Source organism: Martes martes (genome assembly GCF_963455335.1).
Source record: "Martes martes genome assembly, chromosome: 4".
In the NCBI taxonomy this organism is placed as follows: Eukaryota; Metazoa; Chordata; class Mammalia; order Carnivora; family Mustelidae; genus Martes; species Martes martes.
Genome location: NC_137891.1, coordinates 130,164,029 through 130,190,305, shown reverse-complemented (window position 1 = coordinate 130,190,305; position 26,277 = coordinate 130,164,029). Strand labels below are relative to the sequence as shown.

Genomic DNA, 26,277 nt, shown 5'->3' with positions numbered 1-26,277 from the left:
CCCCCTAAGGCCTCTCAGCCACCTCCTGCCATCAAATTCATTAGTGGAAAGAAAATAAAGGTGGAAGAAGGAGGAAACAAGGGTGGGGGGGGGGGGTGAAAGATGAAAACAGGGCTGTCGTTCGCAGAGCCTTTCTAAAGGTCTTTCCTAGGTAATGATGTGCCCTCACCTGCACCTGTGTCATTCTCCAGCTTCCTCGAATGCTTCTCCTCGTCTGTGCTGCTAACACCAGACTCGGTGTCATAGTGCCGGTGGCTGCCAGTTTCCACAGCCTCAGTGACAGTCTGTCCAACTGATTGGAGATCACAGGAAATATCAAAAGGCATTAAAAACAGGTCATGGGAACATTGCTGAACTCTCTCACATCCTTTTAGCAAGTGGGGTTAATTTTAAAGTATTCACATTAAAATGTGACCTTTTCTTTTTTTAAATCTATGAAGATTAAATCGCTTCCAAGCCATGATTTCAAAAAGGAAAACACAATGGCAGATCATGAAGTAAAGAAATCCATGCAAAGAAATACTGAAAAGAGACAACAGCCAGAAGCAGTGACAGATCAGCCAAATGCACATGCAATGAAATGATGGAAAACAAGGTTTAGTTGCATTTTCCTTTCTAGAAACACATGTCATGGCTTTTATAACACCAGTCATCATGGCTTTTTGAAATTGCTAAGACTATCAGAGCTGACTATACTATGAGCATTTCATACATTAGTAGATTTTAGTGATTTGACCCCAATACTCACACCATGTGGACACAGCAAGAAAAGCTAGTGCATGGTTCCTATATATTCGACAGTAAAAGCTGTTGTAGAAATTCCTATTCTCTGCAGCTGATAACCAGCCATGGAACTTCAGAAACACAATGACCTAAGTTCAAGTCCCATACTCCATACTAACCATGTCATCTTAAGGAAGTTCTTTGACCTAAGCCTAAGCCTCAGTTTACCCATCTGTCAAAAAAAGATACCTATTCAGTGGTTATTGGAAGGACTAAATAAAGAAATATATGTAGTACATGCTTATCTTTACTTATAAGGAGGTACCTAAGCACTTAATAAATAATAGCTATGATGATGATGAGCATGTTGATTATAAGTATTACCAACCAATCTGGTATGATTCTAGGCAACACTGTAATATCAATTAAATTTGTCTTTAATTTCTGGCATGTCCCTGTCTATATCCCTTACCTATCATCCAATGATCCATGTGCCTAAATCCCAGACACCTACCAATATGCCACCTTCTGGTGAATTAAAGCTCACTGGAATAACACTAGACCTAGATCTGCCCTCCCAGATAAGAACATGTCTCCAAAATACACTTTCCTTCCTCCCTCCCTTTCTCCCTCCCTCTCTGCTTTCCTGGCTGCCTGCCTGCCTTCCTTCCTACCCACCCTCCTTCCTTCCTTCCCTTCTTTCTTTTTTTCTCTCTTTCCTCTCACATATTGTGGTTCAATTGATCCAAAAACTGTACTTTGAGAAAAACAGAACTAGAATGTGGTCTCTTGCACACTTTAAGGTGAATTGCTAAGGGGTAATTAGTTACTTATTGATTCATCTGTGTTTAGAAGCAAATAGTAAAATGTCTGCCTCATGTGGCTTTTGGGGGCAAAAATGGAATGACTTGACTTTATTAATATTAAGAGAATAAATATGGAAATGAAAAGAGGTATATCAAATAGTTCAAATTCTATTTTAAATAATTTTTAACATCAACTTTCCTCATTCATCCGATAACCAAATAAAAAAGATTTTTATAATAATAAGTTTAGAGATGACATCAACTCATGACAATTTGATTATAGTAGGGTTTGTTATCAAACAAGTCTTTATTTTAGGAACTTGTAAACATTGTACAGATAAATTAAAATCATCTTGCCCACTGTAATAATGTTAACAGTATTAACCAATGAGTTTAAACATGCAATGTTTTAGGTCCTTGTGTATAAATCTGCTTGGCTAATTGAGCAATAATAATCTCAAAGACGGTAGGACAGGGGGATGGGAGCAAGTCTGATTTCACAACAATGATTTGAAGTTTTGTTTCATCAGAGCCTACGAGGTACCTGGATTTTTTTCCCTAGTAGCCATAGACTATGAATAAGTATGGTTTATCATATGAATATCAAATCCTTATGTTATACACCTAAAATAATATACATCAATTATACTGCAATAAATTTTTAATGAAAAATTGTTTATCATAACAATAATCATAATCATAATAATAATTAATAATCAAAATAATTAGCAGCTATTGAACCAAAGACTATTCTAAGAAGCCAAACGGTACTAGCATAATTTGGAAATTACAACTCACTCAGAATGGACAGTGAAGCATGTAGTCCCTCTGTCTCAGGACTGTCCTCACCACCTGGCCACATCTCCTGGCTTGCCCCTGGAGGGTTAGGCTTTGGAAGTAGATGAGAAGGCTTTTGGAAGTAGATATACAGTTAGGTGTTGCCTGCTTCAGATTCAGCAAGAATGGGACCCTGGCCTGAGCATCAAGGACTTATGAGGTGTGAGACCAGAAAAGTCCTCCGGTGGTCATTTTTTTTCCTCAGATGTTCTGAAACTGAAACTTAAAAGCAAGAACTTGGCCAGGATCTAACCTTGAGGGTTTCCACCTCGAGGAAATGAGGACTGTGCCCACTGAGCCCGGCGCCAGCACTATAATACATCACTTTGTGTTCTTAACTACTTAGCCCTTGACCCCCTGAGGCTCCTGGCCTTCCCTCTCTGTAAAGATGACCATTAAAAGCAAAGGAAACTGTCTGTTCTCACAGCCTTCAAAGCAAAGTGGAAGAGGCTTGCTCCGAGAATTCTTAGAAAAGCGCTTTTCCACTCAAATAGTATAGAATATTTTAAGATGTTTTTTAAATACCAAAATATTATTACCTGATATTAGCTTTTTTGTTATGAAAACAAGCATATTTTAAAATAATATATACAGTACTTTCCCAAAATAGGGAAATAGTACATATCCTTATTTAAAGCTTTATAAGATTATAAGGTATAAAAAATAAAACAAAAGTTATCCTAGTTTCACCACTCAGAACTACTAGTTAACATTTGGGTGGATCTCTATGTATCTTTTTTACTCTCCTCTTAGTATAGATAGCATTTTGTATCCCATTTTTTTAATTTAGCAACATATTATGACCTTTTCCACATATCATTAAATAAAAAAAGATTCCTCGGTAACTACATAGAAGTTCTAATAGATTTTTACTAAAATGTGGTTAACCAGTTGCCTGATGTTGAATATTGAGTTATTTCCATTTGTGTGTGGGTGTATGTGTGATTATAAATCTATTTTAAATACCACTTACAATCATTTTTGTATTTTTTTCTGACTATTCCCTTAGGGCAAATTCCTGGAATTGGAATTGCTGGCTCAAAGAGCATATTTTTAGAAGCTTTTGATATATGTTTTTATATGTTCTTCAAAAAAAGGAGGTATCAACAAATGATTTCACCTGTAATGATGGAAGGCTGTATGACCCTGTGCATTGCCAACAATGTCACAATTTCCACCAATTCTTTCTATAATTTTGTAACTGAAAACTGGTGGCAAGGATATCATTTTCAATATTAGTAGGCAAGCTTTCTATAATCATTCCCACTTCTCCGCTTGTTTTGAGACAAAACAAACTGGATCCAATCTCAAAACATACTAATAATGCTGAGCAACTCACTAACAGAAGAAAGTTTCAAAGAGGAAACTTTTCATCTGAATTTTAAGAATGTAAGAAGCTATAAAGGAAGAGTAAGATCTATCCAAGTTTATCCCAAGTTTCCCAGTGACCTTGAATACCCTGCGTGTGATTCGATCATTCTTTGTGTAGCCAATCAATTATCTTCCCAGCAAGTCACCATGACAGACTTCGTGACTAACACCCTCTACCTACGCAGTGAAGATGCTCCTGCTCTTACCTCCCGGCATTGCAACACGGCCCACACAAACCCAGGACTAATTACAAACTCAAGCCCACAGCTGTTCAGAGATAACAGCTGCAGAGAGCTAACATCTATCCTCTATGCAGTACAGAATAGTAGAGAATCATCTTTCTGCAACTTTCAGATCACGTCATTTGCATGTTCAAACCGTTCTATCTTAGAATGCAATCCTCCCAATGGCATACAAGTTTCTCCCTCTGCCTCATCTTCCGCCACTTTCTGGTTCATCTGTTTGTTTGCATCTGTCACACCAGCCTCCCTTCCGGAAGCTTCACTCAGCAAGGATGCTCCCTGTTTAGAGTCCTTGAGTTTGCTCTTCCCTCTGCTTCCTGTGGGCTTTCTCCAGCTGGCAGGGTGCCTCTGCCCTGCACTTCATGTTGGTCTCTGCGCAAATGTCCCATCAGAAAGGCCATCCCTAAAATACCACCCCTTCCTCAAACCATTACTCTGTCCTCTTACCCTGATTGGTTTTTCTTCTACACTTAGTCCAGAATACCCCAGTACTTTAGACCTCAACTCACAACACATGATGGCCTTATTCTCTCCTCAGGACCATCTAACTTGCCTGCATGACGATCAGACCACATATGGCTTTACATTACTTAGGTTTAGAAAGCTGGCCAAGCATGCTGACGTCCTCTCATTCACATAGAAAAGCATAAAGTGCCTGCTGCCATATACATTTTACAGTATACTTTATAACATTCTACTCTTAACATTGTATTTATACTTGTAATGTATAAATTATATTACTTCCGAAATTAATCTACCTAAATTGTTCCACTATTAGAACACAAAGCAATCTTTGTGCATTAAGACAGCTTAAACTGAAGATAACAGAGAAAAATAAACACATTAAAATAACACTACGCCCTATCATCCTGAATTGCCTCCCAAGGACATTGTCCCATTGTAGCTGGCAATTACAATCTTTTACTTTACCCACTTCACTGGATGCAACACATCTTTTATATCAATTCACCTGATTTGTTGGTGGACTAGACAAAGCCCAATTAAGTGAGACATATAAAATAGAAGGAAAAATATCACCTTATGTTATCAATCTGAAAGGTACAAAGGTACTGAATATAGAACTTAACTACTTTATCCATGACTATGATCTTAAGTGAAAACAATTCAGATTAAGTTGTATTTGTTGGGACACTATAAAACATCATTAACTGATTGTAAGTTTGTAGCCCACAGACCTGTTCCTAACATAATCACAGTTCATAATTCAGCACCAAACAAATATGAGAGATAATCTTCTATACATTATCTTAGCCCCCATTTTGACCTAAGGTTCTAATCAGAGATCTAAATAAAATAATACACATTTCACTCTTTACCATGCCTTCTGATTGAATGCAGCATGGTCACCTACATGACCTTTTTCTCAAGCATTAACTTTCGTTCCATCCCTCTCACCCTGATCCATCTAACAGAAAACTTCATTAAGAAAGAGGAACTAGTCATAACCTCTTTGTTTGGCATCAGGCAAGTCAAGACCTAGTTTATTTTATCTGAAATTTTCTTAGAAATATTTATTCATATAAGGGACTTTGAAACTATTTCTGACCTCTCTTTATCTATTATTTTAAATATTTACACATTTATTGTATCATTTCCTTAAATATACTTAAAAACATCAGCACTCAAGAGTTATAATCTACGCCTCCTTGGTTTTTGATAGCATTAATCCTTCTACATCATTCTGAATATTTTCCATTTTTAAAAAAATCTATTAATGTTTTATTTTCCACTGTATTTTATTCCCTCTGCCTCTAGGCCTCCATAACCCAGAAATTTTGTTCTTTTGTGGAAGATGGGCCATAGAACAAATCTATCGGTTCTTGCACAGAAGGCAACATATTTTTAAGAAAATTTTCAAAGTTATAAAATACTAAAGCAATACAGTAGAATACTATGTATAGTGAATAAGAATAAAGTACAGTTATATGTGCTAATATGAAAAGGTATTGAAGATACAGTATTAAGTGAAAAAAAAGCAAGTGGTAAAACAAAATGTATCATGTTTCCATCTATCTATAAAAATAATGTATGTACATATGTAATATATGAATATATTTTTATATATGTATAGAGAGAAATTTTTCTGGAATCAGGCCTAAAAAAATATTTTCTGCAGATATGACTGTTGCATGGGAAAGAGTAGAGGTGGGACAAGGAGGACCAGCTTTCTTTTCATTCTATCTGTTCTGTATTGTTTAAACTGTTTAAACTGTATTGTTTAACTGTATTGTTTTAACTGTATTGTTTAAACTCAACCAATCCTTTGTAAGAAAAAATTTTTATCAAAAGCCTTAATATGTGATCTAGAAATGATACTCTCAGGAACCTAACCTAAAAAAATAATTATAGATTTTAAATTACCTTAGGTCGTAAGATATTAGAGTACTATTAATAATAGTGAAAATAGGGAAAAATATAAATATCAATAATAGGGGAATGGTTACCTTACAAGAAAACCAGAGAATGGGATGACACACAGACATTGAAGATTACATAATAACATAAAAATGCTTATGGTATAACAATAAGAATAAAAAGCAGGACACAACATTTTATCAAAATTATGACAACATGACTTTGTAAACCCTAAGTTTAGAAATCAAAAAACTGACCACATATTGAAGGTGATTTTTGTGTGTGCGCTAAACCTATGGGTAATTTTTTTAAAATCTACTCTTCTCTATATTCTGACTGTTATTTCATGTTATGTCATAAGCAGTTAATGAAAAATATACACTGACAAAGAGACCTGCTACATTTATTAAAGCTTAAGAAAGATAAAAAGTCACAAACCTTGCCATCTAGTGTCAAACCTGCCTTAATAAAAAGATAACAAAATGCTTTAGAATTATAGATGTTATCAAGTCAAGAACACAGACTTCCCATAATATGTAAGAAAAATGATAAACCTACACACTTTTCATTTCACACATTCAGAAAAAACCCACCTCACTTTCTTCCAAGTGGCATGATCCTAGCCCAACGTTTCTGCTATTCCATCCATCACCTAAACACAACCTACACTACATGCATCTTGCTTTACGAAAAGATGTCTAGGTACACAAGGCCAGGTCAACAATCTAGTTTTCTGAAGTGGAAGTTAAAGAAATAACAATGTCACTGTTACTACTGAACTTCATCCTCTCTACCTTTTGTGGGCAGCAGCTTGCCAAGTTGTACAAATTTCCTCGATGGTACATTATAGGTTCTAGAACTGAACAATGAAATCCATGATCAAAGACTTGAATTATTTTGTAAGAAGTTTTCAAATATATCTTAACGAGGATCTTAACTCATGTACGGAAAAACCTCTTTGAAAATCTCAGAGGTCTTTATTCCCAGGGGAGAAGTTGGCAAACTTCTTCTATAAAGGGCCAGAGAATGCATTCTTAGGGCTTTGTGAGCTATCAGGAGGTCTCTGCTGCAATTACTTAATTCTGCCCTTGCAATGCAAGAGCAGCCATTATTAATACATAAGCCAGTGAGCAGAGCTCTGTTCCAGTAAAACTTTATTTTCTGACACTGAAATTTGAATTTAATTTTTTTTTGTCACCACATATTATTCTTTTGATTTTTTCAAACCACCGGAAGACTTTAAAAACAGAACATTTTTAAAACATTCTTAACAATGCAGGAGGAGAAAAAAAGGCAGTAGGCCCGATGGGGCCTGTGGATCGAAGTTTGTCAAGCTGTATATTCTAGAGTTATTTGAATTTGCTACACCCCACTATCTGGAATGCTTTTCTCTTCCTCCATTCGATCTTAAAAATCATATCTAACCTTTAAAGGCTTCCCCAAAAAAATCCTTCACAAAAACATTCAAGGTATACTTAACCAAATGGGACTTTCCCTTTCCTTTGAAACGCCATAGCATTTGTACCTTCTCTGGCTTTATGAATGATTACTGACCTTTGTCCAATTATTGGTGTGCCACGCCTTCCCCTTAACATGTGATGGGAGGCACCCTCTCATACACATTTCTTATTGACCATGGAGCCCTGTACATGGTAGAAGGTGAATAATACTGATAATTGAAAGATAACTATTCAACATCCTCAATTCCTAGATGTAGGCCCCAGTGGTTTAATAACAGCTTTTAAGGTCCTAAAAAAAAAAGTTAGAGACATTAAAAGTATTCATAAGTTTTAAAACAGATGATTTTAGTAATATTAAAATGTGAAAACAGATTTTAGCTTGGAATCGAGAAGAATGCCCACCATGTTGGCAGGGGAGACAGATGAGAGAGAACAGGGGAAGGAGAGGAGTAACAGAGCCAAACATCTGGCAGGTACAATCCAGCTGTCCATAGGACACAACTTGGTTCTCTAACAGTACCCTAAAGTTGAGGAAGGCATCAGATCTTCCATATGTTGAAAGTCCTGGGACCTGATTATTGTGGGACACTCTTCACTCTTCCCATGTCAAATGGAACTGTCCTGCATACTCACCCAGGGACCACTGGGTCAGGAAGTCACTCAGTTTCAGAGAAGAACTCAAAATAAAGTTTGGAGTTTTCTATGAAACTGTCATATTTTTATCTAAGTTTAAATTCCTATTACACAGATACAATAGAAAAATCTTTAAAAACCAGAGCTACTCTGCTTGAATTCAAATCCTAGGAATGCTTCTTAGGAGCTATATAATCTTGACAATTTACTTAACCTCACTGAGCCACAATTTTGTCACCTGTGAAAAAAAGACATGATGATAAGAGAACCTAACTCAGGCGATACTGGGCAGTTGTAAGGAGTAGATGAGTTAATATAAGTAAGTGTTTAGAACTGGCACATTGTGAGCACCTACCAATGTTAGCTATGTATGCGTGTGTGTGTGTGTGTGTGTGTGTGTGTGTGTGTAGAAGTGCATATATGTATAGCTAAGAATAGTATTTCTAGTATTAAGTAATCTCTAAAAAGCCACACATACCCTTGCCTTCAGACATATAATGTGTTTTATTTGATTCTTGAAATAGAATTAACACAAGAAGGAATTTACAGAAAATAGGAAACAAGCTATATAAGATTTATCAACTTTTAAAATGCATTAGAAGGGACACAGCAAGCTGAAACTACATGTATGATTATGTGATGAAGAGAGAAATAAGAAAAAAATTGAATGCCTCTGGCATTATCACAATCGTATTTCCCAAGCTTTGGCAGAAATGCAAGGACCAAATAGCTTCCATGCATGGAACAATGGCAGGTCAACTCAATGGCCATACTTACCATCTTTTTCCACCCTACTGGGACCTGCCTTTTTGTCCTCCACCTTAGCAGTGCTTCCTTCCCAAAGCTCACTCTTATCCTTTTCTTTTTCTTCTATGGAAAGATGTTCCCTGGACTTCTCAGATAAGCCCTCAGCAATCACTTGCATTCCTTTCTCCATTTTTTCTTCAAGAACATTCTCCAAGTGTTCCTCTATGGGCAGAGGTTTGGTCTCTACATCCGCTGTTATGATTTCTTGGTCTTCAATTTCAACTTCTAAATAATCCTCAATTGGAAGGTGGGATTTTCCTGGCTCATCACTTTCACTCAGCTCCTGGGAAGATGAACTCCTGGCCCTTCTGTTTGGACTGTTTTCAGTGTGGGCTCCTCTATCTTCCAGGGCAGACTCATCACTGCAACTAGAACATGGGTGACTTCTGGAGGAGGAGGATGAAGCAGTCTTTATATCTAAAAAATTAAAATGATGACATCATTGTTTTTCCATAAAACAACTGATTTAATTGTGGGAATTAGGTTAATAATAATTATACTGAATTTTTAAAACATAGGTTAATAGATTTAGTACCATTTTCACATATATTGCACATAGCTGTCAAGATAAAGAAAAACCTATGTAATCTGTGAGTCTCCAGACGTTTTTCTTTCTTAAAAAAGATTACTTATTTATTTGTTTATTTGAGAGAGAATGAGAGTGAGCAAGCATGAGCCAGAGGGAGGAACAGAGGGAGAGGGAGAAGCAGACTCCCCGCTGAGCAGGGTGCTCCAGGGGGCTTCATCCCAGGACCCCGAGATCATGACCTGAGTCAAAGGCAGTTGCTTAACCAACTGAACAATCTAGGCAGCCCTCTAGATGTTTTCAGTAGGAAATCACATTTAGCTGAAAACCAACTGTATGTATATATGTGTGTATGTATGTATGTATTTTTGAAAGCCATTTTATTGGAAAGTCTTTGTATCTATTTCATTGTAGAAGAAACGGAATACTCTTACTTGTTCAGTAAGAGCGCTTATTCATTATCATCTTGATTAGCCACAGTATTCTCTGTGCATAAAACTTAAATTTTTATCTACTGTAATACTAACCATATCCAGCTAGCAAGGTGTACTAGAAAGATCAATGCATTCTGATAATACCAAGACACTTTAAAGATATTCTGAGGGGATGCTTGTGTGTGTGCGTGCGTGCGTGTGCGTGTGTGTAGGAGGACATGTTGTCTTATTCCACGTTTCCCCAAAGCAGATGCTGAGGTCAGGGTTCATGTGATATATTAAGGATATGCTCCAGGAGAAACTCTTACAGATGTAGGTGAAGCAGGGCAGGGAAGGGAAGAGGTCAATCAAGGGAGCTATTTCAAGCAACATCTCAACCTCAGCCTGATCCCACAGAGACCTCTGAGGTCTAAATTGTATTAGAATTGTTCCTCTCTTGGGAAGGAGTCGGGCTTTCATACTCTGCTCCAGTCAGAGGTGGCTACCACCTCCCACCGCCCCCGCCCCCAAGGGAAGGTAAACTCCTTGGCTTTTCCTGACTCTTTGTCTGGGCAAGTGAAGCAGCTCCGCAGCCCAGGCCTGTCCTCTGAAGGAGGAAGAGGGTTGCCAGAACTGGGAGATGGGACATGGAATCAGTCAGAGGGCTTCTAGGAGATGGAGGCCATGTGCTGATGGCCTCCACTGATACACAGACTAGATTGACTGATACACAGACTGATACACAGACTAGATTGACTAAAACTGGAAATGGTTTCATACATACTTACCCACAAGCCCCTTCAAAAATCTCCAAGAAAGCCACACACACACACTGAACCTCTGGAAGGAAGATGCGCAGCCTGAAAGTCACGGCATATGCTGGGGCCAGAGAAATACAAATTTGCTTCTGAGTTTTTCACCAACAGATCTGTGTTTACAGTAGTTTTTTATAGACTATATTTTCAAATGAAATAGCCTACACTTAAATGCTGCCTAACTTTCTTGTTTTCTCTGCTCTGTGTGCTCCTTACTCTTTTCTGTTCCTTTTATTTCTGTTTGGCAGCTACACAGATGGCTGTAGCAGCTGATACAGACTTTAAGGGAAGAAATACCTGTCTTCCCTCTTATCCTTTCCCTTCACACCCTCCAGCTCAAATGACTCTCCATGACAGGGCTTAGAATTTTAAGTATAGTCACAGACACTTATCAGAGTTTCCACAAAGATTTGAGAGATGCTACACGGCAGTAAAGAAACAAACTCTAAAAAGCCTTTAAGCAACAGAACCCCTTCAGTACGATTCTATTTGTCCTTATCTCCCAACCGCTTTGACAGGCACCAGATGACCACTGTTTCTCAAAGGAACGCATACCTTAACCACTCATTCTTTATCTCCATTTTATAAAATCTGCCTCTCAGTAGGGAACACAGCAGATCAAGGACAGTTGTTCTCTCTCTCATTTGTACCACTTCAGAAACTTAAGGGACTATGATCTCACCCTCTCTTAAGCATCTCACATTTTTTTTAAAGAAAAACAACTCGTATTTGCTAGTTGTTCAATCAATGGCTCTCATTAATTGCACAATTAGCTAGAAGGCAATATTATACTTGTTCTGTACTCCCCCAAATATTCAAATCTATCATCTTTAATATTGATATCATGACTCACTTTTGTCTCTGAGAGTTGTTCACATAATAAGAAAAATGAGCATTCCCCTACCTTTCTTTCATAGCTCCCATTAATTGTGTTACTTTATTTCAAAAGGCTGAAACACACTCTGGTTCATTTTGAGTCAGTCCCTTGGAGAAGAAAGATCAGGAGAATGAATGGCCTTCAAGAGGCAAGGGTACCTGACCTCTCATATAAACTCATTTCAGTTTTCCAATTTCTCTCTAACCTTGCTGTGCAATTTAGTTTCCCTCTCATTTCTTTCTCTCATTTTCATGCAGACACTGAGGCAAGACTTTGCCTACAAATAAAAGCTCAAAATGTTTCAGGGCCATGGAATGGGATTTTCATCACTAATTTTATTTATTGTCTTAGAAATGAAGCAAGTTTTTATATAGAAATTTTTGTCTAAAAGAACTTTTTAAATGAAAGAACTCTGAGGGCACATACTTAATATTTTTTGTCAGGAGGAGGAAAAAAAATTATCTTGAAGGTATGTTAGTAAGCAAAGCTGGCTCCCACCCAATTCTGTTTGTCTCTGCATGGATCCCTATAGGTACTGAAGCTCAAAGCATCTGTTCTTGATCTTTACGGTAAAGAAACGATGTGCACTGGTTGGTGCGGTGCCTTGAGTGCATGCTCTGTGAGGCATTTCTGACTTTCCACCCTGCATTCAATCAGGCTCCAAACCCTTCACTGTCTTCTCTCTTCATGTCACTGATAACTGTTCCTTTTTTCGCATGACTTCTATTTCACACAACATGAGACTGAGAGAAAATAATATGTTCCTCTGTAAGATGAAACTAGGTGTTTCAATCATGACTTGGCTGCTGACTAGCTTTGACTTTGGCTATTCCACATACCTCCCTAAGCCTCTCTTTCCTTGACGTAAAATGGGGCTAATTCTCTCTGTAAGTCACTGTAGAAATTACATGACACAAAATCAAATAATGATTCTTTTATGAATTCCAGTCTTTCCCCCTCTATGGAATCATACACGTTAAGTACAGTCTAATACATTTCTTTCTTGAGATTTCACCCTGTGCATTATATGAAGAAAAGTAATTGCAGTAACCATTTGCTGAGGAAAAATAAATAAATAAAAACATGATCATGATTATGTATGCAGTTACTGCATACCAAACATGGAGGTAAGCACTCTACAAATACTTCATTTAACCCCATGAAATAGCTATCTTCTTTTTCTTGATCTAGAAAGTAAGGGGAGCACCTGGGTGGCTCAGTCGGTTAAGCATTCAACTCTTGGTTTCATCTCAGGCCATCATCTCAGGGTGATGAGATCGAGTCCTGCTTAAGGCTCCTCGCCCATCACAGAGTCAACCTGAGATTCTCTGCCTCTTTCTCTCCATCTGCCCCTCCCCGCTCCGCTCACACTCGTTCTCTCTCTCTCAAATAAATAAATTAAATTAAATTAATTTTAAAAGAATGTAAGGCCCAGAGAAGTTAAATAATACCCAATGCCCATTAGCTATAAAGTAGCAAGTTTTGTAAAACATATTTTTTGTAATGACTCACTATAGTAAAACCAAGATTACTCTACTTGCCAAAAGGCCTTCAAACAGAGAGCACCCACTGTCACAGACCTACTATTGCTTCTCTTAACTAACTTTGTCACCCCAGGATGACAAATGGAAAATAGTTCTCTTATGTGTCAGGCAACGTGCTAGGTTTTAAAGACACAGTAGAGAAAAAAGCAGGCCAGGACCCTGCTTCCACAGAGATTACACACTCTAGCCGGACACTGCCTCCTTTTGCATGAGCACAACAGATCAACTGTACGCGTTCCCTCAGGTGTTTGTTCATTCTCCTCACAGTGACCATGGACAGCTCTCTCAGGAGCAGCTATTAACACTCTTCATTGCTATCAGCAGCTTTATTATCTGTTTTGAACAAACTGTAAGTCCTGATCTTTGTTTTGAATCATTTCTCACCTCCTAGTATAGAGCATGGTTTTACTATAGTTTAAATTCATTTTTTTTCATTAGTGCCCTGATTTTAACTACTTTGTTTTGGGTTCACTAGCTTGAGGCCCCATGGACACTTTAAGTGCACAAACTCAGTACAAATATGTAAATTCAGTCAAAAACAACTAGCTTTCACCACAACCCAATGGATCTAATACCCCTCCAAACTAATACAGTGCATCTCTCTCCCATTCTTTGGTCCAAGGGTTCACAACAAAATCTGCGTGCATGTTGCTCCTATGGTCTTCAAACTGGCTGTGACACACGAATTTACACGTCCTACTATTACTCATATAAATAGTCCTATCTTGATTATACACAGGAGCTCATAAAAATCTGTTTTTATTTTATATTAGATACTGTGGTTTAGTCAATATTTTCATGTACAATAATGCCTATTTAGACAAGTGCTCCATACTCATAAATATTGTAGATTGAATGTATGTTTAATGAAAATAAAAGTAGAAATCATTAAATTCCAACTATAAACGGTAACTAGTTATTTGTCTTAAGGGAGAGCATATGTCCTCACACTGATAATTCATGACTCAATTCATCAATGAGACAAATGTACACATTACTTTGTAAGAATAAATATCTACAGGTAAATGCAGTTCTAGCAGGAGGAGACGAAAAAATTGAAAAAGCTTAAAACTTCCTCCGTAACTACCTTTATCTGCACTTTTTAAAATATTAAAATGAATACTTAAAATCCTGAGAATATAATCAAATACTGTGTCACACTGTGCTGCCTAAGTCCTTTTACATTTATGCACTAAGATTAAGATTTTATTGGGTAGCCCAATAATACCTTTGCTGTGTACAAGGCAGATTCAAAACTGTAGAGAAGAACCTCAGAGGAAAATGTTTTATGTGGACAAAAATGATTCTGCATTTAAAAGTCATGACTTCTGGGCGCCTGGGTGGCTCAGTGGGTTGGGCCTTCAGCTCGGGTCATGATCCCAGAGTCCTGGGATCGAGTCCCGCATCAGGCTCTTTGCTCGGCGGGGAGCCTGCTTCCTCCTCTCTCTCTCTCTCTCTCTCTGCCTACTTGTGATCTCTCTCTGTCAAATAAATAAATGAAATCTTTAAAAAAAAAAAAGTCATGACTTCCTACTTCAGTAATCAAAATGTGAATATAGATTGAGGAATTCTGACTTTTCAGAAAAATTAAAATTTGACAATCATGCAAAAAAAAAAAAAAAAATCAGACATATAGATGCTGACCAGAAGGCCATCCACAGGCTTCCCGTAGGCCTCTCTGTTCAAGGAAAAGTCAAGTTACACTGATGTCCACTGAATGTGTTTTCACAGCACCTATAATTTCAACATGGAAGGAGCAGCCTCCCCTCATATGCTTCTCTTCATTAGTCAGGCCAGGAAATGAAGAGCGAAATTCCTGAAGTCAATAAGTAAATAGAATATTTTTGTGACTCTGGAATTTTAAAAGTCTATAAGTTTCTTTAATATAAATATATGCTAACTATAGGGAAAATAGAACAAGTGAAATATTATCTTTCTTACTTCAAAAACCATTTGCTTTAATTCTTATACTCTATTCTTTGCAATTCTGGGAAGAGATTCATATTCTCTCTCTCTCTCTCTCTCTCTCTCTCTCTCTCTTTCTCTGAAATCTTTCTCATAAGAAGCTATTGATTCTTGGGGCACCTAGCTGGCTCAGTGGGTTAAGCCGCTGCCTTCGGCTCAGGTCATGATCTCAGGGTCCCGGGATGGAGTCCCACATCTGGCTCTCTGCTCAGTGGGGAGCCTGCTTCCCTCTCTCTCTGCCTGCCTCTCTGCCTACTTGTGATCTCTCTCTCTCTGTCAAATAAATAAATAAAATCTTTAAAAAAAAAAAAAGAAGAAGAAGAAGAAGCTATTGATTCTTTACCTCTTACTCAGAAGCATTATCATCCCAACTGTCCGTGAAAGTATAAAAGTATATTCTCAGCGACATGACACTTTTCCCCTCAACCTTATAACATTCATCGATGACAATATATTTTCAACCAGTGACTTAGCGCCTGGGGTTGCCAACACAAATGCAGAGAAAAGGAAGCTGTCATTCTTTTTAAACGACGGAAAGTCTTACACGTCATGCCTAAACCAGGGTGCTCTCTTCGTGGCTCTCGTTCCCCAGAGCTCATCACTCATGAGCTGCTCAGCACAGAGCATTCATCAAGGCGGGCCCATGCCATTGTGAGCCGGCACTTTAAATGGGGCCGACTTGTCACCAGAGTGACAGCCTGGGCAATTGTTTGCCCTCTGGGAACAGGTGCAGGCAGGTTCAAATGAAACACATCCAAATACTAACAGCAAGATTCTTAATCATGTCAGTAAAAAGGATGAACTGGTGTCTCAGATTCAGTGGTCACAATATGCCTCTTACTCTTCTGAAGATGAAATGCTGTCTGGCTTTCTAATAGAGTGTTCCAAGGAACCCACTGTGTCATTATCATTTTTAATACATGCTACTTTGTTTGCTGGATGAAATCTCTAATTCAGATACTCTGCATGTTAAAAGGAATGTTTCTGAATAACACGAGGCCCGGTTATCAAAATCAAGGGATGGGAAATAAAAGAGCTGGGAGGTAGAGGAAAGAAAGAGTAATAAGCAATGAGATTTTATTTCAAAATACTGGCAAAGTTTTAATGTAAATACCAAAAATGCAAAAGAGCTCTTAATAATATCATTATTGAAGCAATAAAATAAAATAGTTGGCAAATTTAATTTCTGGCTCTTAAATTTCCCATTTGTGGGCTAGATTTTATATGTTCTAGTAGCTTTCAGTACATACCTCTTCAAAAATATTATATATTCTCTACCCAATAACGCAGCTAACTATATACAATCTTTTCCAATAAAATTCTAAGGTGTTTTTATTCATGGCGAATAAAAGCATCTTACTGTTCTTGGTGTTAAAACAATCAAGTAATTGCATAATATTTACAAAATGTTTTTGAGGAAATCACCTCTGTGAAAAATAACAAAGACAACATACAGTCCTAGCTTTCAGAGTGTAACAGTTTTGTGTTATTAAATTGTGTAATTAATTTGACGGGTAAAATTTACCATATGAAACAATAAGAGATAATGAATAAGAGAATAATGAATTACTGAATGATAGTGTTATAAACTAAGGAGCTCAGTGAAAGCTGGCAAGGTGGGAGAGTGTCACGGAGGAGGAGGGGCCTCCGCTGGAACTGAGCTCAATGCCTGGGAGTGGACAAGGAAGTCCATCCAGGGAGGAGAAAGGTCAATTGGAGTAAAAGTAGAAAATGTCCATTTTTCTGTCTTTTCTTCAAAAATAAAACAAAAAACAGAGCCTAGAGAAGAAGATGAAGAGCTCAAGAGCCTCTAAAATGTAGTCTTGAGGAAGCAGAATCCTTTTGGGGGGGGGATTTGCTTTATTTTAGATAAAAAGAGATATTTTCTCATTTGTAACAATATTATATTGTTTCTCCAAAATCCAGGCTCTGACGTTGGGTAATGTTTATGTCTTGGTTCCACTGCTTCCTGGTTGTGTGAGTTCCTTGGAATCCCACCATATCCAAGTTTATGTATTTGTAAAATGGAGATTAAAAGTACCTGCTTTTCAAGACTGTTTGAGGTAAATTAGATAATTCATATAAAATATTTAACACAGTGCTTAGTACAGAGTCTTAATAAACAATACCTTCTGGATCCCTTTCCAAACATAGGATTCCAATTATTTATATGCAAGCAGTGTTCAGTGTTAAAGCTTACCTATTCTGTCAGTCATTCAATAATCACAGGTCTAAGTGATTAAAGCTTTCCCTCCGAGGAAGATCCAAGTACTGCCTATATCCCTCTCTGTTTGAACATAAAAATTTGTTCTGTTTTAGAAAAAATCCATCTGACCCTAAGAAAATAAGATGATTATGTAGCACAAAGATAATCCCAGATGACCAAATATTAAAAGAATGTGCTGAATCTTCATGAAATCAACACTTGTTAGTTCCCCACCATAACTGAAGAAATGAAAAACTGAGTCCCTGGGTTTTGAACCAGTTATATTTATAAGCAAACACATGTTTAGTTCTTTTCCAGGTTCAAGTCACTCGTATAATTTATTCAAAATTTGATTCATGTGATATCACTTTTCCATAGAATTCTTTCACTTTCTCTATGCCATATAGGAATATAAACTTAAATCCAATATGCACATTCAAGTTGATAAAAAAAACCTTATATATTAAGCATGCCTGGAAATATAAAATGTAAGTATTAAGAGAAATTATAGAAAGGGCCTAGTTTAGACTTTATAAAAAATGTTTCAATGCCTGGCCATTAATCTTGAGTGGATCTTTCAACTATAATAAAAGTGACAGCAAATTTTCTTTTTGAGTTTACTAATAGCGAACATCATTCTAAATTTTCATGGTGCTTCATTCTTTGCTTTGACTGTCAGGAAACTCAGGATTAAATTTTTAGTTCAAGCTTAGTGATGGTCCTACCTACGGTTCCTAGTAAAATTATCTTCTCTTTTACTCTAAACAGTTTCTATATTTTATTGCCTTTATGTGTGTGCATGAAATTTTAGAATAGGTTTGCTTAAATTATTTCTTCGAGAGAGTGTAACTAAAATATTTGCTCTTATGATTACTTGGTTACTGAATTTACTCTTATTTTATATTATCCCAATATACTACTCTAACTCAAAATTTTGAATTTTATACAGTAAAAAAATGTTGAGTGGAGAAAAGAATGGGGGAAATGAACAGTAATTTAAAAAGTCGTCATAAGGACGCCTGAGTGGCTCAGTCAGTTGGGCATCTCCCTTTGGCTCAGGTCATGATCCCAGGGTTCTGGGATGGAGCTCCGCATTCCTGCTCCGAGGGGAGTCTGTTTCTCCCTCTCCCTCTGCCCGCCTCTACCCCTACTTGTACGCCCCACCCCTCTCTCTCCATCAAATAAATAATTAAATCTTTAAAAAAAAAAAAAAAAAGTCCTCGTAATGTGACCTCATTCTCCAGCCCAAAGCAAACTGCAAAGACAAACATATATGTATAACTAGTAAATACCCTCAATGTACCAGGAGAGATCTCAGATTAACTAAGAATCACATAACCTTGGTCAAACCCTTTTATGGGACAGCAGGAAATTGGTTCCTTCTTTGACTGAACATTATTTCGGGAAACTAAGTTCTTTTAGAAAGTCTTAAAATGCTTGAAATATGCCTCAGATGATAAGGGCAACTTTCTCTACCTGAAAACCTTTCTATATTTTCTCCATGAACATTCAAAGTCATTTTTGGCTTGCAGACTGGGAGAGAACTGCCTTTGCCAAGAGAGATAATCCCTCCATGAAACTAAGATGCCAGCACCCTGTGTACAAAGTAAGTGAAGACAAAAAAGTGAATTGGGCAGGAATCTCAAACTTTCCCTTTAACTGAATCGAAGATACTTTTCATTTTTCCAAGGGTATAAAATGGTGTGCACACACATGCATGCACATGAGTGTGTGTGTGTGTGTGTGTCTATATAGGTATGTAAGATGGGATACTTTGGGATTTGGGAAAAAAAAGAAAAGGAGTAACTTTCTAAGTAAACAGAAGGCATGTCACTACAAGCCTTACTGAGCCCTGGCGAAAAATCCCAGCAAACTAAGGAAAGAAGGGATTAAGGAGTGACCCCATAAATTAGGTATTTATGGAAGACTGATCACCATCCTCTGGTTAGGGATCCAGGCTCTAAATGTTCCCTTAAAAGAGGATCATCCCATTAAATATAAAGGAAAGTAGTGAGCACGCTTGGTGAACAGCTCATGTCCCATGACCTGGGCAACAACTTGCCTTGTTTATCCTCCTCCAACTCACTGTCAGAGCACGCATCACCTTCATCTTTTACATTGTCGTCAGCATCCGCTGCCTTTTGCGACGAGGTTTCACTCTCCTTTTCAGGGTCTAAATGGTCTTTTTCATCATCTGAGGGTGACTTTGACGTCCCATTCATTTGATCATCAGCCTGTCCTTCTTCATTAGCTTTCTCATCTTGTTTCTCCTCATCTACTTCAAAATCTTCTTCATATTCTGAGGGGAAGAAAAATCACCACTATGAGAAGGAAAATAGAATCTCTGATACTTAACCCATTTTACTTTAATGAGAACTTTGACTCCACTACCCTCTCTTCTCTGGGCCTTTCTTTGCTTCTTTTTCACACAATTACTGAACATGGAAAACCAACAGCAAATGATCAAAGATTGAAATCAGTTATATACACAAGAGCACAAAGGAAGTAAAGCTCCAAATGACGAGTCTGAAACCTAATGAAAGTTCATTTATAAATGGACATCATCATCTACAATAACCAAAATGGACAAGAGAAGAACTTGATAGAAAACAATAAATTAGAAATAAATTAAAAATGAAGAGAACAGGATTATAATAATGAAAGTTAATTTGGAGACCCAGTGAGGTCATATTTCATATGAAGAATGGTCAAAATATTTGGATATCAAGTTAATGAATAGTGAAGTGGAAAAATTCAATTAATCAAGTCCAAAGGCCCTGAGAAGTAATACTGTGAATAGCACATTCTTTGAGAACCAAATGGACATCAAAAAAAGGGATTATGAGGGATTCTATACCTAGACCAGAACCTAAATCATATGCATTATTCATCCCTACAGTCAAGGAAATAATTACATTCCAAGAATAAAAAATTCTCATAAAATAGAACATTCCTGTCACAGCCACTAATTTGCTTCATTCCCAACAGAAGTGCAACAAATCCATACCAGAAAAAGGAAATTGTCACATCAGATAAACTCCAGCTGTCCCTTGTGGTTATAATTTTTCACCTTTCATATTTAATTGTTCCCCTTTTTCCTCCACCCAAAACTAAGAATCTTGAAATGACAACATGCCAAGGATAGAGAGCAAAAGGATTTCATGCAGAACCAATTAAGCAAATAAACAATTATCTCTAAAATAAAATTTACAGGGAAAATAAAGCTTTCCCTATTTTGTGTGTTTTAGTTAATAGATATTCTGGCTTCCTTGCCAGTGGTGGGGACCTCTCAGGTAATTACTTAGAGCTATCCACCCTGCCCCAATGAAAGAAACTTAATTTAGAAATGCATGCCCTGTGCATGTGAAGAAAGCTCTGCTAATGCAGGGATTGTATGAGGGAGATGTAAGGGGAAAGTGAAATCAGAAACTGTAACGAAGAAAGGCAAACAAAGAGAATTCGTCACAAGAAGGTTTTCGTGAAAGAGATTCAATATGGGGAATGTGAAATGTGAAATATTATCTGCAAAACAAAATTGTAAATAAGAAAAAGTGTGGTTTATATCATATGAAACAAACAGGAAATACTAATAAAAACAATATTTTTCTCCAACTATTTCAGGCCAAATGATAGGACAGTTCTCACTTGACCTAGTCACTGTCAATCAATAAACCTTTTATGAGACTCTTTAATGTAGAAAAGGTAAAATTGCAAGGTAAGAGACACTACAATAACACAACCCCTGCCACCAAGGAATCCCCAATTTTTGTGGAGGAAATGAGATGCAAGTACAGAAGAGATACGGGACTCATAGTCATTTTTATACATGGTCCTCCGTACACTGAGGGTTCTTGCTATGGGTTTTCATATAGGGCTCCTGACTAATTATGTGAAATAGTGTCAAATGGATGGAATGGAATAAAAAAAGTGCAGAAAGTCATGTGGAGATCATGGAAGACTTCATAAAAGGAGGAGTCTAGGTTAGCCACAGAACACACGTGTGCACACACACACCCAGGCACTACAGAGAAACACATGCATCTGTCAATCTACAGACATTTGCTGCTGGTCACAGGACAAGCAGGGGCCAAAAAGAACATGAGTGAACTGCTATAATTCCATCAACAGTGTCACATAGTGGTGACGTATGAGGGTTTTAGAGGCAGGCCGACATGTGTCCAAGTCCAAGTGAAAATACTTGCTAAGTGTGTGACCTTACACAACCTGCTCAACATCTTCAAGGTTCCGTTTCCATTCGTGACATGGTAGTACCTGCCTCACAAAGCAGTGGTGTCTATTAAAGCAAGAAGCCCTGAACAGAGGCATGGGTGGCTTTGTCAGAGAAGCGTCTGCCTTTGGCTCAGGTCATGATCTAAGGGTCCTGGGGTCGAGCCCCACGTCAGGCTCCCTGCTCGGCAGAGAGCCCACTTCTCCTTCTCCCCCCAGCTTGTGTGCTCTCCCTCTCTCTCAATTAAATAAAATCTTTTTAAAAATGTAATCATCATCCCTGGAACATGCTTAGCACAGTGTCATGGGCCATACATTGTCTAATAATTATTAGGGATTAGTAGTAATATGGGGGTGGAAGGAGTTGGTCATAGACCAAGAAAAATACACTCTAATGGAGGCCCCTGATTAAAACTGGAGAAGTACAAGTGTCCACAATTAGGACACAATTACACTTATATTATTGAAGCAGAGCATAAAATTGAAGTAACATGTAGTGAACCAGAAGAACAGTCCACACATCCTCTTTCGCAGGAGCTTCTGTGCTTTCTCTCAAAGTACGAAATTCCAGGCTGCCCTTGTTTGCTCTACCCACTGCGGTCATCACACATATCACCCCTCCATTCACCACGAGCACTCAATCAGCACGAGAGCTCAGAGCCACCTCCTTTGTGGTATCTTCTCAATATGAGTGAACCGGTGGCATGCTTTCTGGATCCCTTTTCATAATTTCTTCTGTTTCTCCCATCTCGTCTTCCTTCTTCCAAGGAATTTAATTAGCTTGTTGTTTACCATCCCCACTAATGAGGAAGGGAGTTGACGTGAGGTCAACATCAATCCAGCTGCAACCCTTTCTCACTGACCTCCACTCAAGTTTCTGGCTGCCCTTTCCCATCAGTGGATGTTCTGTAGAGAGCTGAAGCCTGGCTGCCTCTATTTCTCCTCCTCCCCCTCCCACTCCTCCTCCTTCTCCTTCTTTTCTTTTTTTAAATCCATTAACTAGCCAACCCGGAAGAAAGATCTTGGGGAAAGCTATAGCATAGGCATAAAGTTCACTACTCCCAACACTGGCCATGTTGGTTTAAGGAAAAAAAGAAGAAGAAGAATATTAATCCTTTCCTGAGCATGGCTTTAATAAACCTACACATCTTGAAAGTTAAAACACATAAAAACATGTCTGATTTGTTCATCTCTGTGCTACTGCTATTGCCGTAGATAGTTTTAAATCCTCAGTCTAAGATAATAAAGACTAGAAGGGATCACAGAGAGAGAGAAACTGGGTCAAAGTGTTACAAGTGAAATCTTTTTTAAGATGATCACATTCTTTCAGTAATAAACAAAGTCCAGTGCTATAATAGCTTTGTAATTCTTCTCTTGGGTTTCTGAAACCCTTGGGCACCAGCAAGATGAGATGAGGAGGAGGAACCTAGGATCTGTCCCTTTCCCGATGCCGGTTCTTCCACAGGTCATCCCAGCCCATGGCTAATGCTCCTCTAATTCCAGCGCTGTCTCCTTTCTGTAAGCAGGACACACAGGTGGCTCTCCCTTTCTGACTCTGGTTACCACAACCAGGTAACATCGAGGACAGCTTTTGCAGAATAGGAAGTTGTACAGTGTGGGAAGTCTGGGTGTGGGAATTAGACAAGCCTGGGCACTGGAGTGTGGCAGAGTATGTGGGCCCAGAATATGCCACTTTGGTATCAGGATTATATTGAGCTGAAGGCAACTGAGAAATAGCAGATTAAAGAAGAGCTTTCTGCCCTCTGCCTATTTGCCTAAAAGCAGGACATAAACTTGTGAAGGTGTCTCCCTTCTCCCTTTTACCCAGGAAGGACAGAAGTTAATCAAAGGAGACAGCTCTACACCCTTATCAGTCCAGAAAAAAGCACCCGAGGAATCAGCATCAAAAACCTCATTGAAAACAGCCTTTATCTAGCATTAATTTTGTCATATATTTGCCTTCCCATAATTTGCTGCCCCAGAAGCTCAGTGCTTTTCCTTTGTCTTGTCACTTCTAAAAGTCTATTGTTCTTTTGCTAAGATGCTATTACATAAGCCCAAGTTCTAACCACCCCCTTGAGTTACTCAGCACTGAGTGCTCCTGGGTGTATGTCTGAAGCACATGCTAAGACAGTTCTGTCCGTTTTTCCTGTTTCAATCTCTTCTGTCAGTCTCATTTACAAGGACCCAGCCAAAGAACCTAAATGGGTCCAAGAAAAACCTTTCCTCTCCTACGGTGTAAATCGTAGATCTGCTGCTTTCTGTTTCTCTGTCTGAGCTTCAGTTTCCTAGCCCACAAAATGGAGGGAGTAATAATATCTACCACGATGAAAGGTAAGGATAAAATTAAATAGTGTGTGTTGGGGAGCCTGGGTGGCTCAGTGAGTTAAGCATCAGACTCTTGATTTCGATTTAATTCATGATCTCAGGGTCGTGAGACTGAGCCCAGTGTGGGGCTCTGTACTGGGCGTGGAGCCTGCTTAGGATTCTCTCTCTCTCCCTCTGCCCTCTCCTGCCCACAACCCCCCACGCACCCTCTCTTTCTAACAAAACAAGACGAAACAAAACAAAAAAAAGTGTGTGGAAAACTCTGGCCCAGTGCTCAGTGCCTGGCACTTTCATTATTGTGATTATCACTACTCTACATATGAGAGTGTGTACGTGTGTGTGTATGTGTGTGTGTGTGTGAGAGAGAGAGAGAGGGAGAGAGAGGAAGAGAGAGAAGAAGGAATGTAGGAAGGAAGGGAGGGGAGGAGAGAGGGAGGGAGGGGAGGAAGCAGAAGAGAACGAGAGAGAATAACAAGGAAGGCAGACAGATCTGCTCTGGGACCCCGAGCCTATGTCAACTGTTTTTACTTATGGAATACTCCTAGTACTATATAAGCATTTTGTGCCTACCTAATCCCAAGCATCAATTTCACCAAAGCAAGTACATTCAAATACTGAAGAAAAAAAAAAAAAAAAAAAAAGTAAAATTCTCTTTGGTCAACCAAGTCTCTCTCTGCAGAAGTGAATAGAGCTTCTGGCTCATGCAGACAGAAATGCCCCTCCTGCCCCTGCAAACACCTTCACCTCTCCAGAATGAGGCCTGCCCTCCTCTGAGGTGGGTGACACAGGACTCCATGCAAAGCAGAGAAGAAAGGTGGTCAGGGATTCCTCCATGTAACAGAGCTGCCTGAAGACTGTAATAGTGGGTTTTGCTGCACATTTCCACAAGGGCATTTTAAAGACTGAAGCAAAACAACAATAACAACAACAAAAGAACTCTGTAGAATCCATTACCGTATTTAAATATATTTTCCTGGGCATCCTCCCAAACATCTTGTCCCGGTTTTCCTTTAAGTTCCATTTCTTCCACAGCTGTCCTCACTTCCACAATCCCTGTTTTTTCTTCTTGAGCTGAAAAAATGACTGAAGATGTTTTGTTCCCCTCCATCTCACTCCTTCTTGGTATCTTGTGCCCTCTATCCTTCCTCAGTTTCCCCTCACCCTTCTTCAGTTCTTCTCTTTTCTCAATACTCTTCTCTTTCCTAGGTTTTGGTGAAGTTGGATTTTTGTCAAGGCCCATTGCAATAATGCACCTATGAAAAAAATAGATACACATAAGGTACTTATTAACTTTTATATATAACACAATGGAAGCTCAAAGCTTTTTAAATCACTTCTTTCTTATTCCAGTAAGAATATTATAAGAAATATTTTATTATAATACACATAGTTCATTAGAATAAACTATTTTCTCATTCATACCAAATTTTTATACATGAACACAATTATTAATTTTACCCACAGTAATAAACAAGAAAACAACTTAACAATTAAGAACAGTTGTCTCAAACTAAAACTTGTGCCTTTAAAGCATGTTTTTAGCCTTATTACAGAGTCCACTAAACGTATCATTCAAGTTCTTAAATGAAAATTATGTGATAAAAGAACATTCAGGTATATAAACAGGGAAGCTGAGATAAAAATAATCAGAAGAAAGGTGCCATTCAGTCTTAGATAATTTGTTATTCCAACAACACAACAACAAAAGACTTATATACAAGGTTGACTCTAAATAAATATGATTGATTTTTTAAGAAACATATACACTCAAATGTTGTTGTGTCCTTCAAATAAACACCTCATAGAGCTTGCATGCTTATTTTAATAGAACTGTCATCATTGTTTTTAGAATGGCCTTTTGAAGCCTGTACAACAATCTTTTGGTGACTTTTCCTGGCAATAAGCTTTTATTCTTTGGAGATGGCAACAATTTGTAGAGGTCATGAAGTCATTCCAAGTCAAATCTGGTGAAACAAGCAGATGATCTGAATGCATTAAGACATTAAAAAATATTTTAAAGATCAGTTATAACAAAATAACATGAATAAATCCTTTGGTAGCTTTTTTCCCTGTCTCTCAAGTTAATATTGAAATAAAAATTCCAATTATGATAACACTACA

At 38.0% G+C, this 26,277-nt stretch overlaps 1 protein-coding gene across 1 annotated transcript in view; it reads right to left on the bottom strand.

Moving 5' to 3' along the window:
- ERICH3 (glutamate rich 3) overlaps window positions 1–26,277 on the bottom strand; it is a gene marked incomplete at its 5' end in the record, with an annotated part of 95,903 nt that overhangs the window by 6,407 nt on the left and 63,219 nt on the right. The window contains 4 exon segments of the mRNA XM_080801687.1: window positions 170–292; window positions 9,226–9,672; window positions 19,664–19,900; window positions 25,111–25,409. Of these exon segments, the coding sequence (XP_080657813.1) occupies window positions 170–292; window positions 9,226–9,672; window positions 19,664–19,900; window positions 25,111–25,409 (1,106 nt within the window).